At 47.7% G+C, this 23,117-nt stretch overlaps 1 protein-coding gene across 2 annotated transcripts in view; it reads left to right on the top strand.

Moving 5' to 3' along the window:
* Positions 1-23,117, top strand: part of LOC144946427 (substance-P receptor-like) — an 80,921-nt gene that overhangs the window by 35,661 nt on the left and 22,143 nt on the right. For both annotated transcript variants that reach the window (XM_078875263.1, XM_078875262.1), the window contains 3 exons: positions 15,433-15,627; positions 19,898-20,048; positions 21,262-21,458. In XM_078875263.1, the coding sequence (XP_078731389.1) occupies positions 15,433-15,627; positions 19,898-20,048; positions 21,262-21,458 (543 nt within the window). The remainder of the gene's footprint in view (positions 1-15,432; positions 15,628-19,897; positions 20,049-21,261; positions 21,459-23,117) is intronic.

The following is a 23,117-nucleotide window of genomic DNA, read 5'->3' as shown; positions in this document are numbered from 1 at the left end:
CATTGCAATTAGTACCACATTAGCGTTCGTTTAATCACTGTGATATGTGACTCTTGTCGGAATATAAACGCGTTGGTACACTGTATATGATTATGTCATCATGATCATCGGTCATGATCAATCCACTGCTGCAAGAAGGCCTAACCCAAGCTGGCACCACCACCACCACCACCTCTGGCGCAATCTTGCGATGTCACGATCCACCTGGCGCACTGCATTTCACCGCTCCGTCTCCTCCACTTTGGGCGTCCTCTCTTGCACGTTCCATTCCTTGTCTGTCGCTCCATCGTTGTTGACCGTCGTCCATAATCCCTTCGAGCCGTGACGTGTGCTGCCTAAGCCCCACTCAACTTTTCTTCACCGTTTGGACGATGCCACTCACCTGCCGATGTTCTCTAATGCATGTGCTCCTCGTTCTGTATTGCAATGAAGTTCCAAATACGCCGTCTCTCAACGCTTCTTTGCACACTTTACAATGGATCCACATTTTGATTCTGAACCGTATGTCATAGCAGGTTACTCCAGGCGTGAGGGATGATTGAGGCCACTGGAGGGTTTGAGAATTTCCTCCGCCAGATCTGCGATGTCACTGCGAATGATAGATTTGGACATCCGCTTTTTTAAGTGATCTCCACTGACCATAGCTGACACTGCAACCTCTGACATTTGCACACGGCTCGTTATGCCAGCCCAGATTTGCATCACAATGGCCATTTCAGGTAAAAACTCTGTAATAACTACTCCGCCTTTGTATTATCTCAAATCTATATATAGAAGCTACAAGTGCAGCCATGCAATGGCTTTCTCGCTCCACTACTGGTAGAATACAAGAGTCTCCCAGCTTGAGGGAGCGCATAGAGTATTGGCCTTGGAAGAGGTGGGCGTCCCCACACTTTACCCCACCCACAGAGCGAGCTGTGATTCACTAACTCTGGTGCAGCCACTTATACTGCTGGCTACACAGAGGTGCTGGGGGCGTGGTGGGTTGGGGGCAAGGGGGGCTCTTATAGAAACTCACATCTTCGCAACGGGAGATTGAACCGGTGACCTCCGTGCCTTGCAATTCCAGCGTGCTCACCGCACGCACCTTGGCAGCGTCCCCGCACGATGGAGGTGCGCTGCAGTAGGACGCAGTGCACAGCTGCGATCGCCTTTGCACTCGTGCTGTCTCCGGGAGAAATGACATCATGGTGACAGGCGTATGGATAAACGGGGCCTCACTACCCCTAACCCTCGCTCATCTCGTCAAGGAGCATAAACCATCGCGCGAACTCCGCTCATCTCCGCAGCGGCGGCTTTTGGCACAGCCATCGCACAAAGACGGTCGCTGCAGCGCGCGCCTTCAGATGTGCTTCTGCGGCCGTCTGGAATGCTCTTCCTTCTGATATTAGGAAGCCACTGGAGCTATGCATTTCTAAATCTAAATTGAAAACGAATTTCTTTAGAACTGCTTTTTGTGTTCAGCTTGGTGTTCTTCCCCCGCACATCCGATAATCCTGGTTGTCAACGTATGGTGCAAATGAAGTTGAACAAGCATACATGCAACAAGCATGCAGCACTATTTTATATTACAACTTGAATTGTGCTGTTTGTTGCTGGAAGCTTGACGTTTTAGTGTTTTAGGTCCTGTGCTCAGTGGGACACATCTGAAATGACGTCGACCAAGGAGATGGAGCGATGAAGTCGGCTCATGTGCAGGCGCTACGTGAAATAGCACCAGCTTGGGGGGATTTATGATGATGACAGTATGATTGGTGGTTTAATTCAAGCCTAAACATTAGATTGGGCAACTTGGATTCCCCGCACCTCTGGTTATCACGATTGGCTACGTACGGTGCAACAGAAGTTCAACATACATACATAACCCTATTCACCAACTCCTAGCCTTCACACGCAGCCTCGGCAGTAACACCTCCGGATGCCTGGACTCAACGAGAGGGCACAAAGTCACCGCGAGCAGGGCACGTGGCAACCCGACGCCGATCGGTGAACCCGCGTGCCCTTTCAAGACCAACCACACTGCTCCCGCACCTCCGCCCTCCTGATAGAAATGCCCCGGGCTCCCCATTTACTACTGGTGTCTGTTCAAGCTCCTTACGCTGGTATTTAAATCTCTTCACGGCCTGGCCCCACCTTACCTCAACATCTCTCGTCTCGTTTCATGTCTCCTCCCGCCCGCTCCGCTCTCAATCCCTCCTACTCCTCACCGTTCCCCCACTCTCCTTGCGCACAATCACCGTTTCCGCTCCGTTCCCCTACTTGCCCCCTTACACTGGAACAAACTTCCCCGCCGCACGAAGCAACGAGCACCCTCACTGTCGAGTCTCCGCTCCTGCCTCAAGACCCACACCCCTTCTCCCTGGCCCATCCTTCCCTCCATCCCTAGGTACCCACCGTAATTCCCGTACCCACCAAACCTCCCTCCCCGTACCCCATCCCTATTCACCGCATCACTTTCAGCTACCCTCCTCGTTGTACCACTCATAACCCTTGTCAAGGTCCTTGGATGAAAGCGCTATGTAAATATAAGACGAGATCTACCACGGGTTCTGCTGAGTGGCAACCTTGCGTCCTCTCAGTTTCGGACTTTGTATATATATTTATTTTATTTAGATGATTTCTGAAGGAAAAAACTTTCGTCAATAACACTGTGGGCTTAAAACTGGACACGTATAATAGATTACGTTTCGGGAAATGGGCCTACTTCATAGCAAACTAAATAAAAGATCTCGTTTATATAAAGATAATGTTGCATTTACTCGTAAAATTAAAAAAAATCACATCATCAACCCCAGAAAAATTTTCAAGCTGCCCAAAATAAAATTTTCACACTCATAATTGCACGTACGTACTTGCAGCCGTGTCCGTGTGCCGTGTTGATGCTGCAGGTGCCACACTTTGATATATCAGAGGGCCCATAAGCTTCAATGCAAGTGTTAATTGCATGCCTTAGCACCGGCTGCAATGGGCCTCCAGGTACGGGACAATTATATAAAAAATTAGATCTAATCCACAAGGACTGCGGCATTTGAAGGCAGCGTACCCCAGAGGTAGCGACGCCGGTGGATGCGCGCGGATTCGCTGCAGCCTCTGTCAGCGTCTTAAGCTGACGACGGAGCCTCGGCTTGCTCCATCAGTCGGGATTAAGCAAGAGGCGACAGTGAACATCGCGGGTATACCACGACCCGTGTCGCAGGGTGTCGCTTCAAGGAGCGTGCTTTCTTTCCCCCTCTCACTCACAAAGGAAGGCTCCCTCGCCGCAACGAGATCGTTCACGAAGCTTCTGGTGTCACAACCCCTAGACCGCATCCCCTGCTAAACCATGGCGGCAGCAGCAGCAGTAGATGTGGATACCCAACGACGATGATGATGATGATGAACAAATGCAAAGTAGGAGGCGTCACAGCACCGGTGCACCACTCAGCTACTCCTGAGGCAATGATTTGGCTCGGCTACCCAACGTGAGACGATAGTCGTCACCCTACAGCAGTGCTGGGTCAGATGAAATGGTCGTTGTTGCTCCACAGCGGCGTTTCTCAAACCTTTTTGCCCGCGGACCGCTCGGCATTCACTTCTCTCTCTAAGTACCAGCAATACGAAGTGATTCATATTGCCGGAACATATTTTATTGTTTTAATGCAGTTAAAGGGGTTTTGTTGTTGCTTACGGAGAGCATTTAGATCTTAGGGTTAGGGTAGTTTGATCAAGTTAAATATCATAAGTGAAAATATGAATTCATCTCCAAAACAAAAGGTTTTAACAAACGTTGTCATGATTCTAGATTTGAAGCTTTCGTGACTGCAAGGATTCATACTCTTAGGTTTTTTCGGTAAAGTCACGTAGGTAATTTTTTTTTTTAAATAAAAGTTAAATAAAAATCACGACGTTTCAGAGGCAACACAAGCTTCCTGAAGACGGAAGCTTGTTTTGCCTCCGAAACGTCGTGATTTTTATTTTACTTTTATTAAAAAAAAAATGTTTTACCTACGTGACTTTACCGAAAAAAAACCTAAGAGTATGAATCCTTGCAGTCACGAAAGCTTCAAATCTATAAATGTGTCGTTAAACCCACCACCACCCGAAACAGCCAGTTAGTAAGGTTTGTCACGTGAACAGAACGTGCCAATTCGTCACTTGTACAGCAGCACCGGTGTGTTGGAGATCAAAGCCACAACATTTACAATCTAATTGCTGTTTGAACATCTTAACACCTGTTTTATTGACAGAAATGGTAGAACCTTTTCTTATTTTTCACACTTTGATACTGGCATAAAAGTCCCATGACATAGGGATTACATCGATTTACCAAATCACTTTCGAGTAGGTCACCAAAGTTTGCGAAATAGAAATCTCCCTTGCGGCTGCTCACGCTGAACTGTGCCGCATACCGTGCCGTGAAGCAGAAACTGCCAGAGCAATGTGGGGAAGCCGGCTGTGATCTTATCGCTGTTTTCTCTATGCCCCCGAATACAGCAATCTGATAAAATAAAGGCCAGTGGCGCCTTAGACGTGCCGGCCAGGTTCTTTAAAAAAAATATATGTTCCATGTTTTTCGAATGCAGGGCTCACGACGTTGAGCGTGGGTATCAATGCGAACCGACAGCCCTTTGTCAATGTACTGCCGGATTAGCCCCAACTCTACCCCCAGGTAGTGTGTCAATCATCAGGGTTCAACCAGTGCTTAATGTCATCCGGAACAGTCCGGAACGCTCTTCCAGGAATTATTTTGGCACCCAGCCACATCCATCTTGCCTGACTTTATCCTAATTTCACGCACCCCATATTCCTACAAACATGTTCATAGGCATATAGGGTAGACTATTGTAGGATTATTATGGATGGCCATATCTTGTATGCGAGTGGTAGTGCCTTACACCAATAACTTAATCCAAGATTCAAGTTTCATTTTGTTTAACCAGGGCGAGATCTCAGGAGTGTTCCAGGATAGAGTTCTCATTTTTTGCAAGCGTGACCTCGGGGGTCACTAGAATGACAAAAAGCAAAAACAGGCGATAACGTAAAGTGCAGCCAGGAAACAAATATAAATCAGAGCTGAAAACACCGCACACGAAACAGAAACAAACCGATGCCAAAAATAACAAACTCCCTGTAGCGCAAGTCGGCTCGGGCTGATTGTCCCCTAGGGCTGCTCGCTGTACAATTACAAATTTAAGTTCGGGGTTGTTTGACCACACTTCACCACGCTGGTCGGTGCGATTTTGTGGAGAAGGGGGCTTGTCCAGGAGCGATCCTGACATCGCTCCACCGACTGATGGAGAGCCACGGACGGGAATTGGGCTCACACGTTGCCGAGTTTGTAGCGTGGTTACGCTCACCGCTTGCTCCACCACTCCGACCCCCACCTGATTTAACGGAAGTACAACAAATTAAAACGTCGTGGGCTTTCGCGACCAATATTATTCGGAATAAAGTTTTTTTTTGGGTTAGATCGCGTCAATGTAAACGTGTCATTAAACCCACCACCACCACTCGACGCAGCCAATTAGTAAGGTTTGTCACGTAAATAAGATGCGCCAAGCACGCCGGTGTGTTGGAGAGTAAACCCACAACATTTGCAATTTGAGTACGACGTGATTACAACCAGCCTCATCAGGCGATTGGCCTGCATATTAATCCCGCACATTAATTTCAACGTGAAATTAACTTTCGGCAAAGTAGTAGGTGCATAGTTGCGTGTGTTGGCTGTGACAAGCCATGGCCTCGTTCACCACGGTCTGGACAAAGGAGCTGAGCGCTTGGCGCGTGTGGTTCTGTACGTAACAAACCGACGGGCGAGCACGATTGGTGCAGTGCCGGATTAAGCTAGTGCGGGGCCTGTAGCTTATGTTATAAAGGGGCCCTACATAAATATATGAAATACAAATATTGAACTTGCATAGTAAAGTAATTTGTATTTTTTTGTTTGCTATACAGCCGGATAATACGACAAATCGCGAACCTTAAAAACCCAGTCGTTCGTAAAAGTTGAACGCGGTATAGTACTATAGTTATAGAGCAAGTGCAGAATCACTGAACCGGAATTCATAGCTTGAAAGCATTTAGCGTGGGACCCTTAAAAGTGCGGGGCCCGTGGCTACATATGTAGCTACTCTTGCTACATATGTAGCTACTCTTGCTACTGTGATAATCCGGCACTGGCGCGGAGGGCATGCAAGGAGACACGAGCGTTGCGCAACATTCCAAAAACCCTGTAAAGCTTAGGGGAGCTACCACAGTGGCGCACGAGGCCCGCAAGTCAGGGTCCATCTTCCGGTGTGGAAGTTTCAAAACAATGAGGTTGGTTTCTCTTTTTACAGCTCATTTATCAATTGCAATGCTTCATAATTCGCGAGGCGCAATGTCCTTTTGCGAGGGGGACTTGGGTTGACGATGACGGGTGAGGCGTTGACGCGTGCTTGCCGCTTGGGTTATGACAGTCATACAAATTTGGTAAATCTTGGGTTAAGGAATTCGTGCGGCTTTTGAAACACAATTCCCAGCAGACGCCCAAACTACTGAGCACCTGTAAGTGCTTGTGTGCTGAATTGCAGCCTCGCTGTGCCTCGAAACTAACAGGCACCAGTCACCAACCAAGAGCCGAGAAATAAACCCAAAACCAGTAATTTTGTGGAATATGTAATTTAAACGGTCTCGTGATTTCCTGGATGCCACCACGGTGTCATGCTCAGCGCGCTGGGTTTTTCAATTCAGAGGTCACCGGCTCAATCTTCCGAGCTCAGCAGTTGAAACAACGGGTTGCAAAGTTTCAAAAATCCGCTTAAATCCACCCCCGCCCCCGCCACCAGGGTACACAGCACGTGATGAGTTAAGGTGCGGGTGTGCGCACATACCCTCCAAGACATCTGGTCCCAAACGTAAAACCAAATGCTGCCTCTATGGCTTCCTCAAGTGGCAAGTGCTTCTGCGAGCACTGAGCGTGACTGAGTAATTGCGGAACCGCAAGCAATGAGGCTCGCGTAGAGGTATTTTAAGGCCGTAGCCCAATTCTTCTGAAGAAGTCGGTGGGATGGAACGTCTGCAGTGTTGATCAATTGCAGTGTGGATGCGTTCGTGCTCACATAGTAAGCTATGGCGGATCTGCTGATCATCATAAAAAAAGGTACTTTGCTGTAGAATTGAAATGTAAATATTGTTGAATACAATTTTGCATCTTTATATATATTTACTCTTGCGGGGGGGGGGGGGAGATGGGGGGCAAAGGTTATTTGCTGAACAGCCTCTAATGTTTTTTTTTATGGCCCTTCAGATTTAAGTGCGCTATTGTGAGGACGTCATCTGTCGTGCCCTCGTCAACAAGGGAGAGGGAACAATGGGATCTGCACGCGTGCAGGTGTTGTGTGCGGATCGTGGCATTGCGGGATTGTGAGAGGCGGCAACGACCTGGGGAGAGCTTTCACTCAGCGGTGGATAGACCAAGGCCGAGGATCGTGACGATGACGATGATGATGATACCTTCCACTAAAATACTTTACGAAAGATGAGCAAAACTGCAAAGACACTTTTTCATGGCATTTGACCGAATTGAATAAGAACATTTTATTTTTGCAATATCATCAGGAATCTTGGTGAGTAAAAATCGAAAATATTTCAGGATTTAACTCAAATTATTTTTGTTTCTTTTCGATTATATGTTTTTTTTCCTGCTATCTTTTCCTCATATGTATTGCCCCTGAAGTGTTTGTGATTTTCTGCTTCGGAGTTTCTGGTGGCTTTTAAGCGATTTCATGAAAACAAATTCCTTAGCAAACAAACAGGCACCTCTGGTGCGATTAGGATAGAGTTGCATCGCATAAGCTCGTGAAAATTGCGAAAACATCAAATAAACGCAAGTCGAGATCACAAATACGTTTAATGTGTCGCGTTTATGTGTCCATATTTAAAACATCAGATGCACACTTTACAAAATCCTGTTGCCTGTTGCTATGCATAATTTATTAATGCATTTGCGAGAGATGGCGTATTACAGTACCTACGTACGTTGAAATATTGCATTTTGATCCAAGGAAGCCCTGCAGTGTCAAGACTTTCAGAGTGGCTTTGTTGGGGCTAAATTATTTTAATGAGAGTTTCCAATTACAAAGGAAATTTACCACTGGAGAAAATTGGGATCTTACAAACGGCAAATCACTTCGATCCATCTGTGCTGCTTTGTTCGACTTTGTTCATCGTGAACCTTTCACGTCGCAGATTGTGTCAACCAGAGCCAGCACCGCAAGGGGTGTCTCTAGGCAATGGGATTTAAAAGAAAAGAAACAGCTCGGCCCCCCGCTGTTGAAACTGCCACAGAATGAGATCGAACCCCTGGGTCTCAACTCCGCCGTGCTCACGGTAACACCGCGGCATTGGCACGCGACAGTTGGTGTTGTGATTTCTGTTCCGTGAGCTTTGCCGTGCGATGAGAAGACAGACAATGGTTCGGGTTACATTTAGAAACGTGCCTTTAGAATATTTACCAGCTGCTCAATATTCTCACTTGATGAGCCACATCGTTGAGCTATCATTTGTGATAGTCAGGTCAGTGGGCCTTACCTGGTAAAAAAAAGTGTTTAGTTTAGTTTCTAGCTTCAGACGAAACCCGAGTCTCCCTTGGCATGTATTTCTTCTTCTCATCCCTGTATGTCAACAGTTGGCCACCTGCACACCCAAATTGCTCTCCACCTTGGCCGAATTTTTATTTCTCTCATTCTACGATTGTTCTGCCTGAGGTAGGACTATACTTGAACGACGCCCTTCTGGGATGCGATGCCGCCTTTGAGTCGACCAGGTTACGGAAGCAAGCCTCACCGAGCACACTGAACCCCCCCCCCCCTCCCCGAGCAATCAGATGTTTTGGTACCCCCACTACCCCACCTCGCTGTTAGTTACCGCGAGTTTCCGCTGACCCCCGGTGAACTCGCCCTAATTTGCACCCTCTCTCGCGTCGGGCCAAATTTCACTGCCCATCACCGAGCCTCGCCTTCATACTTTGGCGCGGATCACTCCGCCACCCCCTGTCTCTCTGCTGAGCCTGGGAACAAGACGCCGATACTCATGGTCAGTGCCCGTGTGTGCCTGAACGTAAATGTGTCGGCATGAAATGTCTTCATCCTGCAGACTACGGTCACAAAGACAAGACACGGGTCCCCCGTGTATCCTTAACATACTTTTTTGGGGCATGTGCTGTTAGCGAGTGCCTATGAAGGCCAACACTGCACACGAGGGCGGTTGGTGGCCAACACCAGTGCTGATGTGTTCACATTGCTCCAGGTGCCACTGTTAGGATTCGACCTAGGGGAGGCCCAGGACCGGTTGAAATATTCGCCATGGGCATTGGTTGCAGTGCGCTAACAACGACACTACCGGTGACACTTACACACTCGCAGCCACTCACATCCACAGTCTTCACCTGCACACACTCAAATTCTTATTGACTGACCATCACACAGACTCACACACCTAGACAAAAACACAAATCCCCTGTATAGCCTTAACAGACTATCCATGGGAAGATAGCCAGTTGGTGTCCACTGCACACTTTGTCATTTGATCCTCTTCACAATGAGTACAATCTCACATTCGTCAATAACACCGTGGACTTCAAAGGGCCAACAAATATTTCATAGGCGACGTTTCGGGCAATGTCCCTTCTTCACTGGCACATAGATCACGTGTCTGGTGCTTGCACACCATTGCCAATTGGCACGGTCGGCTGTGTACGATGCGAAAGAATGTCGACACACACTGCAGTATCACCACTTGACGGTTTTTATAGTGAGCAGGTGAGCACTGTTAGTGTTGGGTGGATTGCCACTTGGCAAGGATCGTGAGAGGTGGCGGTGGAGGCTTGGCAATATCTTCATCCAGCAGTAGATTGAGTACGGCTGACGATGGGGTGTTGCTAAGGTTTTCTCCTTTGTCACTGGCCACTAGAGTGGCAAGATGCCACTGGTCGTAAGGTGGAAGGCCATTGGATAAGGCCGGCTGATTGCTAAAGCCCCTTTCTCTGAACAATCACGTTTGCTGAATGCAGCACGCCTTGTTGTAACACATCGTACTGCACGTGTGGCCGTGTTAACCGTCGCGCTCCTAATCAAGTGGAAGATATCGGAGAATTAAGATGTTGCTTTGCTCCTGAATGGGACATTTAATTCCGAGCCGGCTCTCTCGAGACGTATGGAGTACACACGTGGCACTGTCATTATATCAGTAACAAATGCTAATTGTGTGAGTGCCATCTCGTGCCGCTGGCTAATCACGTCGGCTCGGTCTATTAAGTAGCTTTGACACAATCGTCTGTAGAGTATTGGGCATGGACTCTTAGAACCGTGGCCCTTTTTGTTGTATAGATTTACATATAAGGGTGTGTGATTGCACGCGGTGCCATATGTTCCTTTTCATCGTTGTTTTGGGCAAAGTGTCCCAGAGCCTCCCTTAACCATCAATAGCAAAATTGGCAATGTGATTTGTTTAGGCTATTTGCCCAAGGAGTAAACCTGGCCCATGACTTGAACATGCTGGAAGCCTTAATTAGAATTCTGTGGAGAGAATATCAGCCCTGGCTTACTTACTACAGGGTTTTCTTCTGTGTGGCTCATTTCACATTCTAAAAACTATGGACTTCTGATTCATAAACTTTTAATAAAAATGTTTTACCAGGTAAGACCCACTGAGCAATATATCTCTATTTCAGAAGCGACCTGGTCACAAATGATAGCTCAACGAAGTAGCTTATTACGTGGAAATGTATAGCAGCCAAATGCTCTAAACGCATGTTTCTAAATGTAGAGGGGAAGACTGGAGGGCCCGGAAAAAAATCCCCACGAACACGGAGAGAGACACGCAAACTCCAAATCTACAGTAGGCGTCAGGAGCAGTGGGGTGTATCGCTGTGATGTTTCTTTCGTATTTGTCTGTTCTGGATGACCACAGTCGCACAAGATAATTTTTTATTTTCCATTTATACATCAGGTATCCACATCTGCTGCCATGGTTTGTGCAGATGCGGTTTAGAGTGGACCATGAGCTTCGTAGAAGATCAAACTTTTATGGATCTTCTGCGTTGGGTCTTTCACAAGGTGCTTGTTTGTGAGTTCTTTGGAACTCCATTCAGCTTTACAAGCTTCATCGTGGGTTGAATTCACATTGATGGGTCCAAAAGGGCTAGCGTTACTTCACGCAATGACGAAGGACGTTATTGAGCTCCTGATGAATGGGAAGGCGACTGTTTTCCTCGATACTACAGGGTCAGTGAAATATACTGCAGTGTATTGCACTGCAGTGTATGATGGCAAAAGGTTTGGAGTGGTGGCACAGGAGATGGCGAGTTGTATTCCAATCAAGGACAAACATCCTGGTCACCCACCCCCTTCACCAACCCACAATGACCAAAAGGGTGATGTATGGTCTCTAACAACCCCCGTGACTGACAACTGAATTTTATTATTTGTGTAAAAAAGGTAAAGGTGCTGCCCTGCAATTGCTTGCTCACCCCACTGCTGCCGGAAGAGTCTCCACTCGCGGGAGCTTTAGAGGGCCCCACCCCCCTCGAGGGAATTTGGCCTACTCTTCCACATTGGCCGGGGAAAACGTGGAAAGTCCCACACACTTTGCCCCACACACTGCCTGCCAATCCACAAATTGTGGTGTACACATTAATGCTGAATGTGTTATGCACTTTTAAATCTAAACTAAAAACTAATTTCTTTAGAACTACTTTTTTGTGTTTAGTTTGTATGCTGTCCTCACCCGCACCTCTCATTAGCACGGTTGGCTACGTACGGTGCAAAAGAAATTCAACATACATGCGGTGCGAAAGAAGTTCAACAGGGAAGTCTTCAATCAACTCGCAGCCATTGCTTCAAACTGCCGCACCAGGAGATTGAGGCGAACCGGAGACCTCTGGGAAGTCCAAGTGTGCTGCCCATTACCCACCAGAATGTGACGGGAAACAAAGCGGGTGAGGGATCCTTCAAGGGGAGGCAGCGTAACGCGCACGCGTAAAGAGGCAACCGTGAAGGATGTCATGCAGTGCCTGCTACGATGTCGCTTGCGATTTATCTCCCAGCGAGATGATGCGGCGGCTCTGGCATTGCAGCGATCGGTGGGTGTCATGGGACGAATGCTTTTCCGCACACGCGTATGAATTGTGATGGATATGAAGAGAAAAATCTAATTTGGTGGGGTGATTGGATATATATATATTTTTTTTAACACACGCCTCGTGACATCCTAACCCTGAGTGACACTTACCACTCCGAAATGCCATCGGGCGGTTTCCCCACCCTTGAATCATTTTATGCCATTATGTATGTGACACACATAGTTAGTGCCATTGCAGACGACGGGGGAAACTCTTCGGAACATTGTGTGCGGCAGTGTATAGCATCCAGTGCTGTAGGTACGTGTGTATGTTGAACTTCATTCGCACCGCAGGTAGCCAACCGTTGTAATCGGGAAGGACAACAAACTAAACAAAAAAAAGCAGAAATAAGTTTTCAAACTAGATTTTAAAGCGCATCGCTCCAGTGGCTTCCTAATGTGGGAAGGAAGAGCGTTCCAGACAGCCGCAGAAGTGCGTCTAAAAGCGCCACGATGCAGTTGACTGTCTTTGTTCAACGGCCCGCCAAAAGTTGCTGTGAGAATGACCAGGAGTTTGCTTGATGGTGGTTTTTTCTCCTCGACGAGATCAGCAGCAAAGTATTGTGGTTCGCTTTGTGGCAAGCACACCATGAAATTTCCCACACTTTTAATCGTTTGGTGTCATTCCGTATGTGTGACACGCATAGTTCAGTGCCATTACAGACGATAGGGGAACTCTCAGGAAATTGTGTGCTGCGGCGCTCAGCATCCAGCTCTGAAATCAGAGTGAGCGATGGCTTTGCGGGACCGTGCCATTTACAAACCCAAAATGGCAATCGATGAACTTCCAGAATTAGGAGCACGAGACAATCCCAACTCAGGAGAGAGATCAATTGCGGGTGCATGGAACTGGGAGGTAATAGCGTCAGCAACTACAAGCCATGAATGCACACGCAGACATCCAAACTCTCAATTTTCACCGGATATTTGCATTAGATTCGGCCAAAGAATAACAGTGCCGTTGGATGGAATGCAAGCAACACACTTGCCACGAATGCTAGATGCTCCATCATTATTATTATGATCATCAACCGTTGTCAACCCGCTGCTGGATGAAGGCCACTCCAAGCGCTGCAAATATCGAAATTCACCTAGCACCTGCACACGAGCTGATTTTATCGCTCCATCTCCCCCCAGAAGACGTACTCTCTCGGACACGTTCCGATCCTTGGCCTGCCGCTCCGTCACTTTTCTTGACCATCGGCCCCCTCTAGCCATGACGTGGCCCTACCCAAGCCCCACTGCGCATTTTCTCTCGTCTGTGTGTCCACCACTTTGACTGTCACCACCATTAAATAACGAATGGCTACTCTCTCTTGTGTGTTTGTGAATATGCTACATATGTGGCGTTATGATGCACGTGCATTCCATCCTACAGAGACGACAACTAAAAATATTTCCTCCTTTTACAAAATAATTTATGGCCATTAATCAATCCGTTACTTGAGGAAGGCCATCCCACGCCAACCATGGCGGTTGTTTGACTATACTTCACCGGGCTGGTCAGTGCTGGTCGAGAGCTGAGAGACCAAGGTACAGCTTAGATTTCACTCGCCACTGATGGTTCATAGCGCATCGAGCTAACCACTGCACCACCGCTCCACCCCGAGACTGGCTTCATTATACGGGTGCACAAACAAAGCTGAGCCGCACAAATATTTTGCATGCAAGGTTAATTAACTAAAATTTACCATGGGACCATTTGTTGCTGCGCAGGGCGGTTAACTGAGCGTTGCGGAGAGCGCCAACAGCTCCCGCTGATTTGTTTTGGCCCCAGGTTTGAACGCTCTCCCCCCTGATTGATGAAAATCCGTTGTGGTCACAGACTAGCGTGGAATTATGTTCCTCGAGTGGCGCTTTCCGCTCGCCACGTCTGGAGCCCGAAGTCGTGTCAACGAATGACGCACGTGCCGTGGGCCGTGTCGATTGGCACCCCCGCGATTTCCCGAGATTTTTGTTGTTGTTTTTGTTGCACACTCGAAATGAAGGACGTGGGCAGGTGCTCCAAATCGAGGGCAAGCACATTTATTGTGGTAATCTGTAAAATGCAACAGCACGTGTGTCACACACAGCCATTTTCAACCGAGTCGCCATTAACCACGTGACTGGTGTACAGGTCAGGTTACTCAATAACCCTGCCAGCCACCTACAGGCCCGACTCAGTATCACATGCTGGTGTACATACGTGCATTGATGTACTGCACAGCACATAAGGACTTTCACAAACTACTCTTTGGTTATTTCGGTAAAGTCACGCAGAAAATAAAAAAAATAATAGAATACGACGTTTTGGTGGCAACACAAGCAACCATCATCAGGTAAGAATGAATGATAAAACACAGACACAGGAACAGCATAAGCAGACACATGCAGAGAGAGACACACAAAGACACGCCGAGCGAGACACACACTCGGTGTGTCTTTGTGTGTGTGAGCAAGACACACACTCTAGAGAAACCCCTAGAGGGTGTTTAGCCTTCTCTTCCAAGCTATCCACACGTCAAGGAAGAGGTGGGAGTGCCCACACTTTACCCCAACCGCACGCAACTTGCCGACTGACTCAACTGTGGTGGAACCCATTCGCACTGCTGGGTTGATCAGAGGCGGTGGGGATTTAAGAAACTTGCAACCAACGTTTCAACTGCCTCTACGGGAGATGGAATCGAACCGGCGACCTCTGGGAAGCAAGTTCAGTGTGCTGCTAACCGTTGCACCCTCTGTGACAGCATCCGTACATTAACGTTCAATTTTTTTCTGACGATGATGCTTCCCCATTCCTGACAGCAGCAATGTACACACGTGACAAACTGCTGGATGGTCAGAATGCACTCTCGTTGAGGGCCTTCTGCTCGCAGTAGCATGAGCCAGCAATTGCAAGGTTGCACCTTTACCTTGTACAGTCTCTTCTCCTATAACGCGGTAGCTGCCTTCCTGAAGAATGGCGCGTTGTGGAAAAATCGCGTTATAATAAATAATATAGGGTAAAGCACAGTCTGTGATAACACGTGAGATGTGTATGCAGGCTGGACAAAGACTGAAGCGCGTGGGTAGCATCTAGAAGTATCAAGCAGTATCCCGCCTTGTGTGATGCTACGCCGAGGCAGCCATACGACCACTTACTCCTACTCACACGACGCAGTTCTGTTCACTCAATCGCGTTGTGTCCAATTCGCATGCGCGTTATAAGAAATGTGTTCCCTAATACATTAATCGCGCTGGGTCAATTTCGCGTTCTGAAAACACCTCGCGTCCAAGGAGGACAGACTGAAAGCTTTTCCCTCTCTCTCTCCCCAGGTACATGGCGATAATCCACCCGCTGCGGCCACGACTCTCGGCCTTCGCCACCAAGGTCCTGATCGGCATCATCTGGCTGCTGGCCGTGGTGCTCGCATTTCCCTTCTTTTACTACTCGGAGGTGGCTGACAGCCATGGCCGCTTTATCTGCTACATCTCCTTCCCCAAAGACGATCACGTGAACCTCAAACTTGTGTCCGTTCCTTTTTCTCTCCTCCTGCTTACTGACGCACCGCACGCGTACGCACGTACGCGCGTACGTGTGCACGCGTGTACCTACGCACGTACGCGCGTACGTGCGTAGGTACACGCGTGCGCACGGATGCTGCCGTGGTGCAATGGTTAGCGGCGCTCTCCTGGACTCGCGATGCAGAGGTTCGATTCGATCTCCCGGCGTGGTAGTGAAAACCACGTCGCAAGTTTCTTAAAGCCACCCACCGCTGCCGCCTCTGTCCACCCTACAGTACACGTGGGTGCAGCACAGTTAGTTAATCGGCAGGTCGTGTGTGGTGGTGGGGTAAGGTATGGTTGCTACTACCTCGAGCCAAGACGTCTGGCCAGCCTGCAAGAGGAGGCCAAATGCCCGTGAGAGACTCTCTCGAGCTCCCGCCTAGTAGAGGCTCTTTCGCCAGCAGTGACGTGAGCAAGAAATTGCAGGGCTGCACCATTTACCAGCTTTCCCTTAACAAACTTCCTGAGCCTATGAGCCGCAATGTTCACATGACTATGAACCACAAGGCACACACGACATAGTTTCCAACTCCTTAGAGCGGAGAGCCACCAAACGCTCTAGAAAGACCTTCAAACATTCCACTAGACACTTTACGCAGTGCTACACAGCATAAACTGATTGATGCAGAATCCTAAATAAAAACCTGACATCGTGTAACTAGACACTTTACCAAGTGTCACAAAGAGCGAACTGATAAAGGACCATTTAAAGCTTTTGTGACTGCAGGGATTCATCTTCTTGGTTCTTTCAGTAAAGTCACGTAGAACGGAAGTAATAAAATATTACAAATAAAACATAATAAAATAATTCTCACGACGTTTCGGCCACAACGCAAGCAGACGTCCTCACCTGTGGAGGGAATAACCGGACGGCTGCTTGAGTTGTGGCCGAAACGTCGTGAGAATTATTTTATTATGTTTTATTTTTATTATTTTATTACTTCCCTTCGACGTGACTTTACCGAAAGAACCAAGAAAATGATAAAGGACCCTTAATGCAGACCTGAAATCGCTTCTACATCCGCATCTTGTCCTCATCCCAGACAGTGGCCAGATTTGTCCACTTTCACAAAATGTTGTTGCTAGGGAAACCCAAAAGGTCGCTAGGTCTGGCGATGGCAGAATCGCTGATTTGGCAACGTGGGACACACACCGCTGTGTGTTGATGCCACCGGTTAAATTCTCGCTTCCCCCCTTTCCGGCGTTAATTTCCTTCGAATTTAAATTAAAGGACATTTTCAGAGCATAAATTGACCTCGAAATTGTGGGGGAGCTCAGGAAGATGCAATAACCACTTGCCAAACATGTATGAAATCGCTGCACAATTCTAGACAGCAATTTCCCGTGATCGTTTCACTACACCCCACAGAAAATAACACAGCCGTGATGATATTTAATGCCTCTAAATGGCAGATATACATGATACTAATCATAAACAAAAAAATTGCATCCCTTTGTGCAATCTCTGTTGGATGAAGATATCCCCCATGCCTTGTAATTCATGTTGCGTGGGCGGGGGGTTGACCATACTTCTCCAACCTGGTTTGTCCGGGGATGGTGAAGGAGGACTGATTGTGGACTTATTCGGATATCACTCGCCGCTGGTGTTAACCATGGTCAGCAATCAAACGCATGGCACCAAGTTGATGGCGAATTGCGTTCACCATTGTGCCACCCCAAAATGTTATTCCTTGCACCAATTAAACTGGAAGGATGCACGTTCAAAGTCTCACGAGTGGATTATATTTGTTTTATGGTATTAGGATAGAGAAGTCGTCACCTTCTTACTCTATGTACTGTGAGATCAGACTTTTCAGTCCAAGTTTTACGAGAGCCCATTGCAGCCCTTACATCTCTTGCTCACACGACTGAAAATAGAAGGGACTCCAACAGCGATTATATTTGGCCTACTCTTAAACGGTAACTATATGCCTACGAAGAATTGGGAGCACCGACACATTACCCCACCATCACACGCGTGGGGAACACATTTGTGTGTTGAGTGGACCGAGGCAGCCGGCATATTGAGCCAGTGACCTCTGGATTCAAAACCCAGTGTGCCGATCATGACACCACGGTAGCATCCAGGAGATCACGAGACCGTTTAAATGACATATTCCAAAATAATCATTTCAAGTTGATTTATTGGTTGGTGACCGGTGCCTGTTGTACAGAAATTGTGGCTAAAATTTAACAATCAACCTATTTTTTTCAATATTTTTTACGATTTAATTATGTATTTGTTAACCAGGTAAAGCCCACTGAGCTATATCTCTTTTTCAGAAGAGACCTGGCCACGAATTATAGCTCAACGAAGTGGCTTATCACGTGTAAATGTATAACAGCCAAATACTCTCGACGCATGTTTCTAAATGTGGAGGGAATAACCGGAAGACCTGGAAAAAAATCCACACAATCACGGGGAAAACAAGCAAAAACTCCATATATATAGGCGTCAGGGTCAGGATTTAACCCACAACCTCCTGTATACCAGGCGAGGTAGTTAACACATTGCCACTATGGTACACAAGCACTATAGATGCTTAGTAAATATGGCATTTGCTGGGAATTGTATGTTAAAAGCACTGTTATTTCCTTTCCCAAGAGGTGCCAAATTTGTATGAATGTCATAACTCAAAAGAGAAGCACACATCATAGTCTCACCTATTATAATCACGTAAGTCTCCCTTACGAAGGATATTGCATCTCGTTAATAATAAATTGAGAAAATGACCTTAAAAAAAGGCTGTTAACTCCACCTGCTAGAATAACTATCCTCTGGCCACCATAACTTGCTATAGATTCGTAACATTTGAATTGATCACATTTCACGTCATCATTACTTCGACGCGTGTCCAGATTCTCTGCTTATATCGAGTGACCAGTCCGGCCTCCAACAAGCTGTCTTGAGCGGCAGCATGAATTTGGCAGCTGGGGCACAACTTGAAGCAATAGCCGGGCGGTGGTGGTGGCTTATGCACGTGGCCTGTAATCCAGCACCGTGGAGCGGCGAGGGTTGGTGCCTCGCATAGATGTTGTGAACCTCCCTTCCCGTAGGCCTCGAGGAGGTGTCATACCCTGGCAGTGCAGAAAAAATGTGGACTCCCCCTGTTTTGTTTGTATGGGATAGAGCGTTTCCCCCTCGCATGCGTTGGGTTTCTCCGGGCACTCCGCTTTCTTCCCACACGTGAACACACATGAATGAACCAATAACACCTTTATACGTAGAGGACCGCAGAGGTTGGGCAATTGTTTGCGCCGGCTCACGGCGGAGACTGCTTTCCCCGCTTGTCTGCGGTTCATCGCACCTCCGAGTCATTCTCTCACTACGAGAGTGAGCGGATACCGCGCGGCACATTACAAGTTCGAATCATATTATTATACATTAATATTATTCAATATACATCGACGAGTAGGATCGGGGGTCCAATTGGGCGCTTACCATCGCTGTTGAACATAAATTAGCATAACTATGTAGGAGCTGGGCGTCTTTAATTGTCGTTTTCAGCCAGCTGTAACTTCGTATTTTATGTGTGTATGGTGAACGTACGTAGCCAACCTTGCTCATCGGAGGTGCGGAGGGTAGAGGAACGAAAAACTAAACACAAAAACTTCCCACTTCGCACAGGTTGGTCGTCCAGTTGAGTCATTGTACCGATGACCGGTCAAGTAATTTGATTAAGAGCGTCACCTTGTGGCGAGGTAGTCAACAAGTAGTTGTATGGGTAGGCATGCCCCTCCCCTTCCCGCCGCCATAGGAATGTGGCATTTCCATCACTGTGACTCAGGGCTGTAAACAGGGTATGAGCACCAATGCCTCAAAGCTCATGTGAGCAGGACATCACTGGCCTAATTAGATAGCTCAGCTCCACGTGCAAAACATCGCCTCACTAAATAAATAAGCAAGCGATACACCCCCTCCAACTCCGTGTCCCTCCACACCAAAAGAAATCTCATTATTTTGACACATCCCATCAGCCACAGGGCCTTCTGAGAGTGCATCATTTCAGCAGCAGTGGGGTCCAGCAAAGAAAAAGAAAAACTTCCTCTGGACCATTTTTTTTGCGTTTCATTGATTGAGTCGCTCGTGTTCCCCGCAACGACACCAGCGATTTTTTTCGCGTTAAACATCACCGTGAGGAATTGATGCCTTATTATTGTTGCTGCTGCTGCTGTGCATTTGTCGGTGGCGATGTTGGCGCTGCCCCCCCCCCCTCCACCCACCACCCCCCAGGAACCAGATCGTGGTGGTTGTGTTGGTGTACCTGCTGCCGCTCGTGGCCATGGCGGTGGCGTACACGATCGTGGGCATCACCCTGTGGGGCAGCGAGATCCCCGGCGACACGGGGGACAAGTACCACGAGCAGCTGCGGGCCAAGCGCAAGGTGATGGAGTTGGGGCGAGGGGGGGGGGACGAGGGGAACAACCATCCCGATATTGGACCCCAGAGCTTGGGCAATTTGTTGCTAGCGCTGCCAGTTCTCGCTGCCTATTCCGCTTTATGGTTCACCTCCACCCCCCCACCACCGCGCACCTCTGCGTGAAAACTAACTAACTAGATATTTGACGAGGTAAGGCCCACAGAGCTATATAGCTCTTCTCAGAATATGAACTTCTGCAGTCACGAAAGCTTTAAATCGAAATTTAAATTAGGGTAAGAACAAACGCAAGTTTGAGACATCGCAGACATCGACTTGAAAGTTAGGAAAGGTGAATTGGGTTTGTGCAGAACACGTTGCTAGAAGGGATGATGGCGATGGCCAGTGGGTCGAGACTTACAATGGAATGGAAGGGCACATTCTCGACACGATTTTCACTCTGAATGTGGAGCAATGAATGGAGCTCGTGCGCCGGAGCAAAGTGGATTATATTGCAAAGGTCGTGAGAGATGACAATGTCCTTAAGATGTCTTCATCCAGTGGTGGATAGATCAAAGCTGATGATAACGATGGAACTTACAATGAACATAATGCATTCTGTATTTGGCTGATGCTGTTTGGGACATTGTGCATTCTAAATGCCACGATGATGCAAGCAACGTGATGTCCTTCTTGTCTTCCACGTATAAATATACAAAATATTGTTTCGTTCATCAGCCTCTTGGCTTTCAAGACCAATGGTATAGGCTGACAGATGGATTGATATATAATTCTACTCATATTGTGGAGATAGAGAATGGTGTTCTGCCTATTTTTGCTTTCAACTTATAATTATCCAAATTGATATTGAACCGTCAAGCTTGGTACATCGATCGAGCGAGTGGCTCACAATCAGAACGTTGCGTGTTTACATCCTGTTTGGGGATTGGGGGTTGGGGGGACTCAACCCATCATCTCATCTGGCATCTATAAAATTAAGTACCAATTTGTGGGGGAAATCAACAGCAGATGCCCTATTCGTGGACTGCCCCTCGCTATGTGATTACAGAACTTCCACCATTGCTAAGGGCAACGAATGGGGAAACACCGATGCCTCAATCCTCATCATTTGAGCAACAAAACATCACTCCCAATTATGCGTGTGTGTATTTATATTTTTACGTAACACTCCATGGCTGCGTGTGCTGCGCTTGCCGTCACCGCGCTGCTTTGTTTACAGGTGGTGAAGATGATGATCGTGGTCGTGTGCACGTTCGCCATCTGCTGGCTGCCCTACCACGTCTACTTTCTGGTCTACGGGATCGACAGTGAACTCTTCCAGTGGAAGTACATTCAGCAGGTGTACCTGGCCGTGTTCTGGCTCGCAATGAGCTGCTCCATGTACAACCCCATCATCTACTGCTGCCTCAACAACAGGTGAGGTACCCCCCCCCCCGCCTGCCTCCCTCTCTCTCTATCTCGATGCCATGACGAAGTGTGTTTTTTTTGGGGGGTTGGATCGTGCAAATATAAAATGTGTGTCATTAAAACCCGCCGCCACCGCCCGACGCAGGCAATTGGTCAGGTTTGTCATGTGATCAAAACTCCACCGATCGGTTGATGCTTCAGCACACACTGGTTTGTTGGAGAGTAAAACCCACAGCATTTACAATTCGAATTCGACGTTTCGCTGGTGATTTATAAATGTGTCGTTAAACTCGCAACCACCCGACACAGCGAATTAGTAAGGGGTTTGTCACGTAAACAGAACGTGGCCAATTCGTAACTAGTACAGCACACCGGTGTGTGTTGGAGAGCAAAGCCACAACATTTACTCAGATTGTAAATGTTGTGACTTTCCATCACCTCGCTTGACTTCATTACGTCCGAGTCCAATATGCAGTGCTGCTGCTGCCATTCATCCTCATCAATTTTGCGTGTTTGCCTCTCTCATTGCTTCACAATTCGTCGTCGTCATCATCATCATCACGTCAGCGTATTCTTATTCCAAGTCACTGTTGTCGTGGTTTTTTTTTTGTCGTAAATGGAAACAAGGTGGGGAAAAAACGGTGACATGCAATGCAGTACAAGGCAAGTTCTTTCTTTCAGTGTTAGTTTTGTATTATTGTTGTTGTCGTAGTGACGATGCTGTGTTGTATGCACGTATGTATAGCTGATTTCGCACCATGCATAGGTGCTATTTGGAGGTGTTCTGCAGAGGCCGGGGTGATCAGCAATAATTTAAAATCTGTGAATGGGTAGGACAAAAATCGAAATGATGTCCTGCTCAAACAAGGCATGGAGGTAGTGATCAATTCTTGATCACAGCCCTGTACCAGTGGTGTAAACTCCACATTCCTATGGCAGGTACTGGAGAATCTATTTCACAAGCACCGTTAAGTTTACTCACAAAGTAGTACCTATTTTATGGTCCCAAGAAGTATGATAGGTTGTGTCAACCCCCAAACCAAAACTCAGACTTGTAACAAACCCCCGACGCAACAAGGGGGTGATGATGATGCTAAAGAGATCAGCTGTTTGGACCAGCTGCTACCTTCAGAGCAGAGGTGGCAAAGGGGTTTTGATTCCTTACCCGTACCCGTATCCGGCCGCACCAGGGTCGCAAACGGGTACCCGTACCCGGCCGGGTAGGGTACGGGTTACCCGTACCCATACCTGATACCCGGCCGGGTACGGGTAGCCGGGTATCGGGTAGGGTGCGGGTATCGGGGAGGGTACGGGTATCGGGTAGGGTACGGGTATCGGGTACCCGATTGCGACCTCTGCTTCAGACGTACGTTCAGTGTCCACAGCGACGATGAGAGGAGGCGGGTGGGCGATGGCTTCCACAGTGCAGCGTTAGATCCAGGGGTCGCTCCCCAACGTTGCATTTCAATACCGAAGGCGAGAAAGAGTCTCTGTCTTTTTTTGTTTCATTATGTACGAGTCTCTTGGTAACTCGTGGGTCAACGCCACCTGCTGCATTAGCAATAACAGTCCGGTATTAGTCTGGCAGATTTGATTTCCCCGGTACACACCACAATGATAATAATAATAACACTTTGCCCAGAATTTCAAAACCCAAATCGCTGGCAA

The sequence above is a fragment of the Lampetra fluviatilis genome, chromosome 41 (assembly GCF_964198595.1).
Source record: "Lampetra fluviatilis chromosome 41, kcLamFluv1.1, whole genome shotgun sequence".
NCBI classification, from domain to species: Eukaryota; Metazoa; Chordata; class Hyperoartia; order Petromyzontiformes; family Petromyzontidae; genus Lampetra; species Lampetra fluviatilis.
The sequence above is the reverse complement of the archived record's forward strand: the minus strand, read 5'-3'. Positions and strand labels throughout refer to the sequence as shown.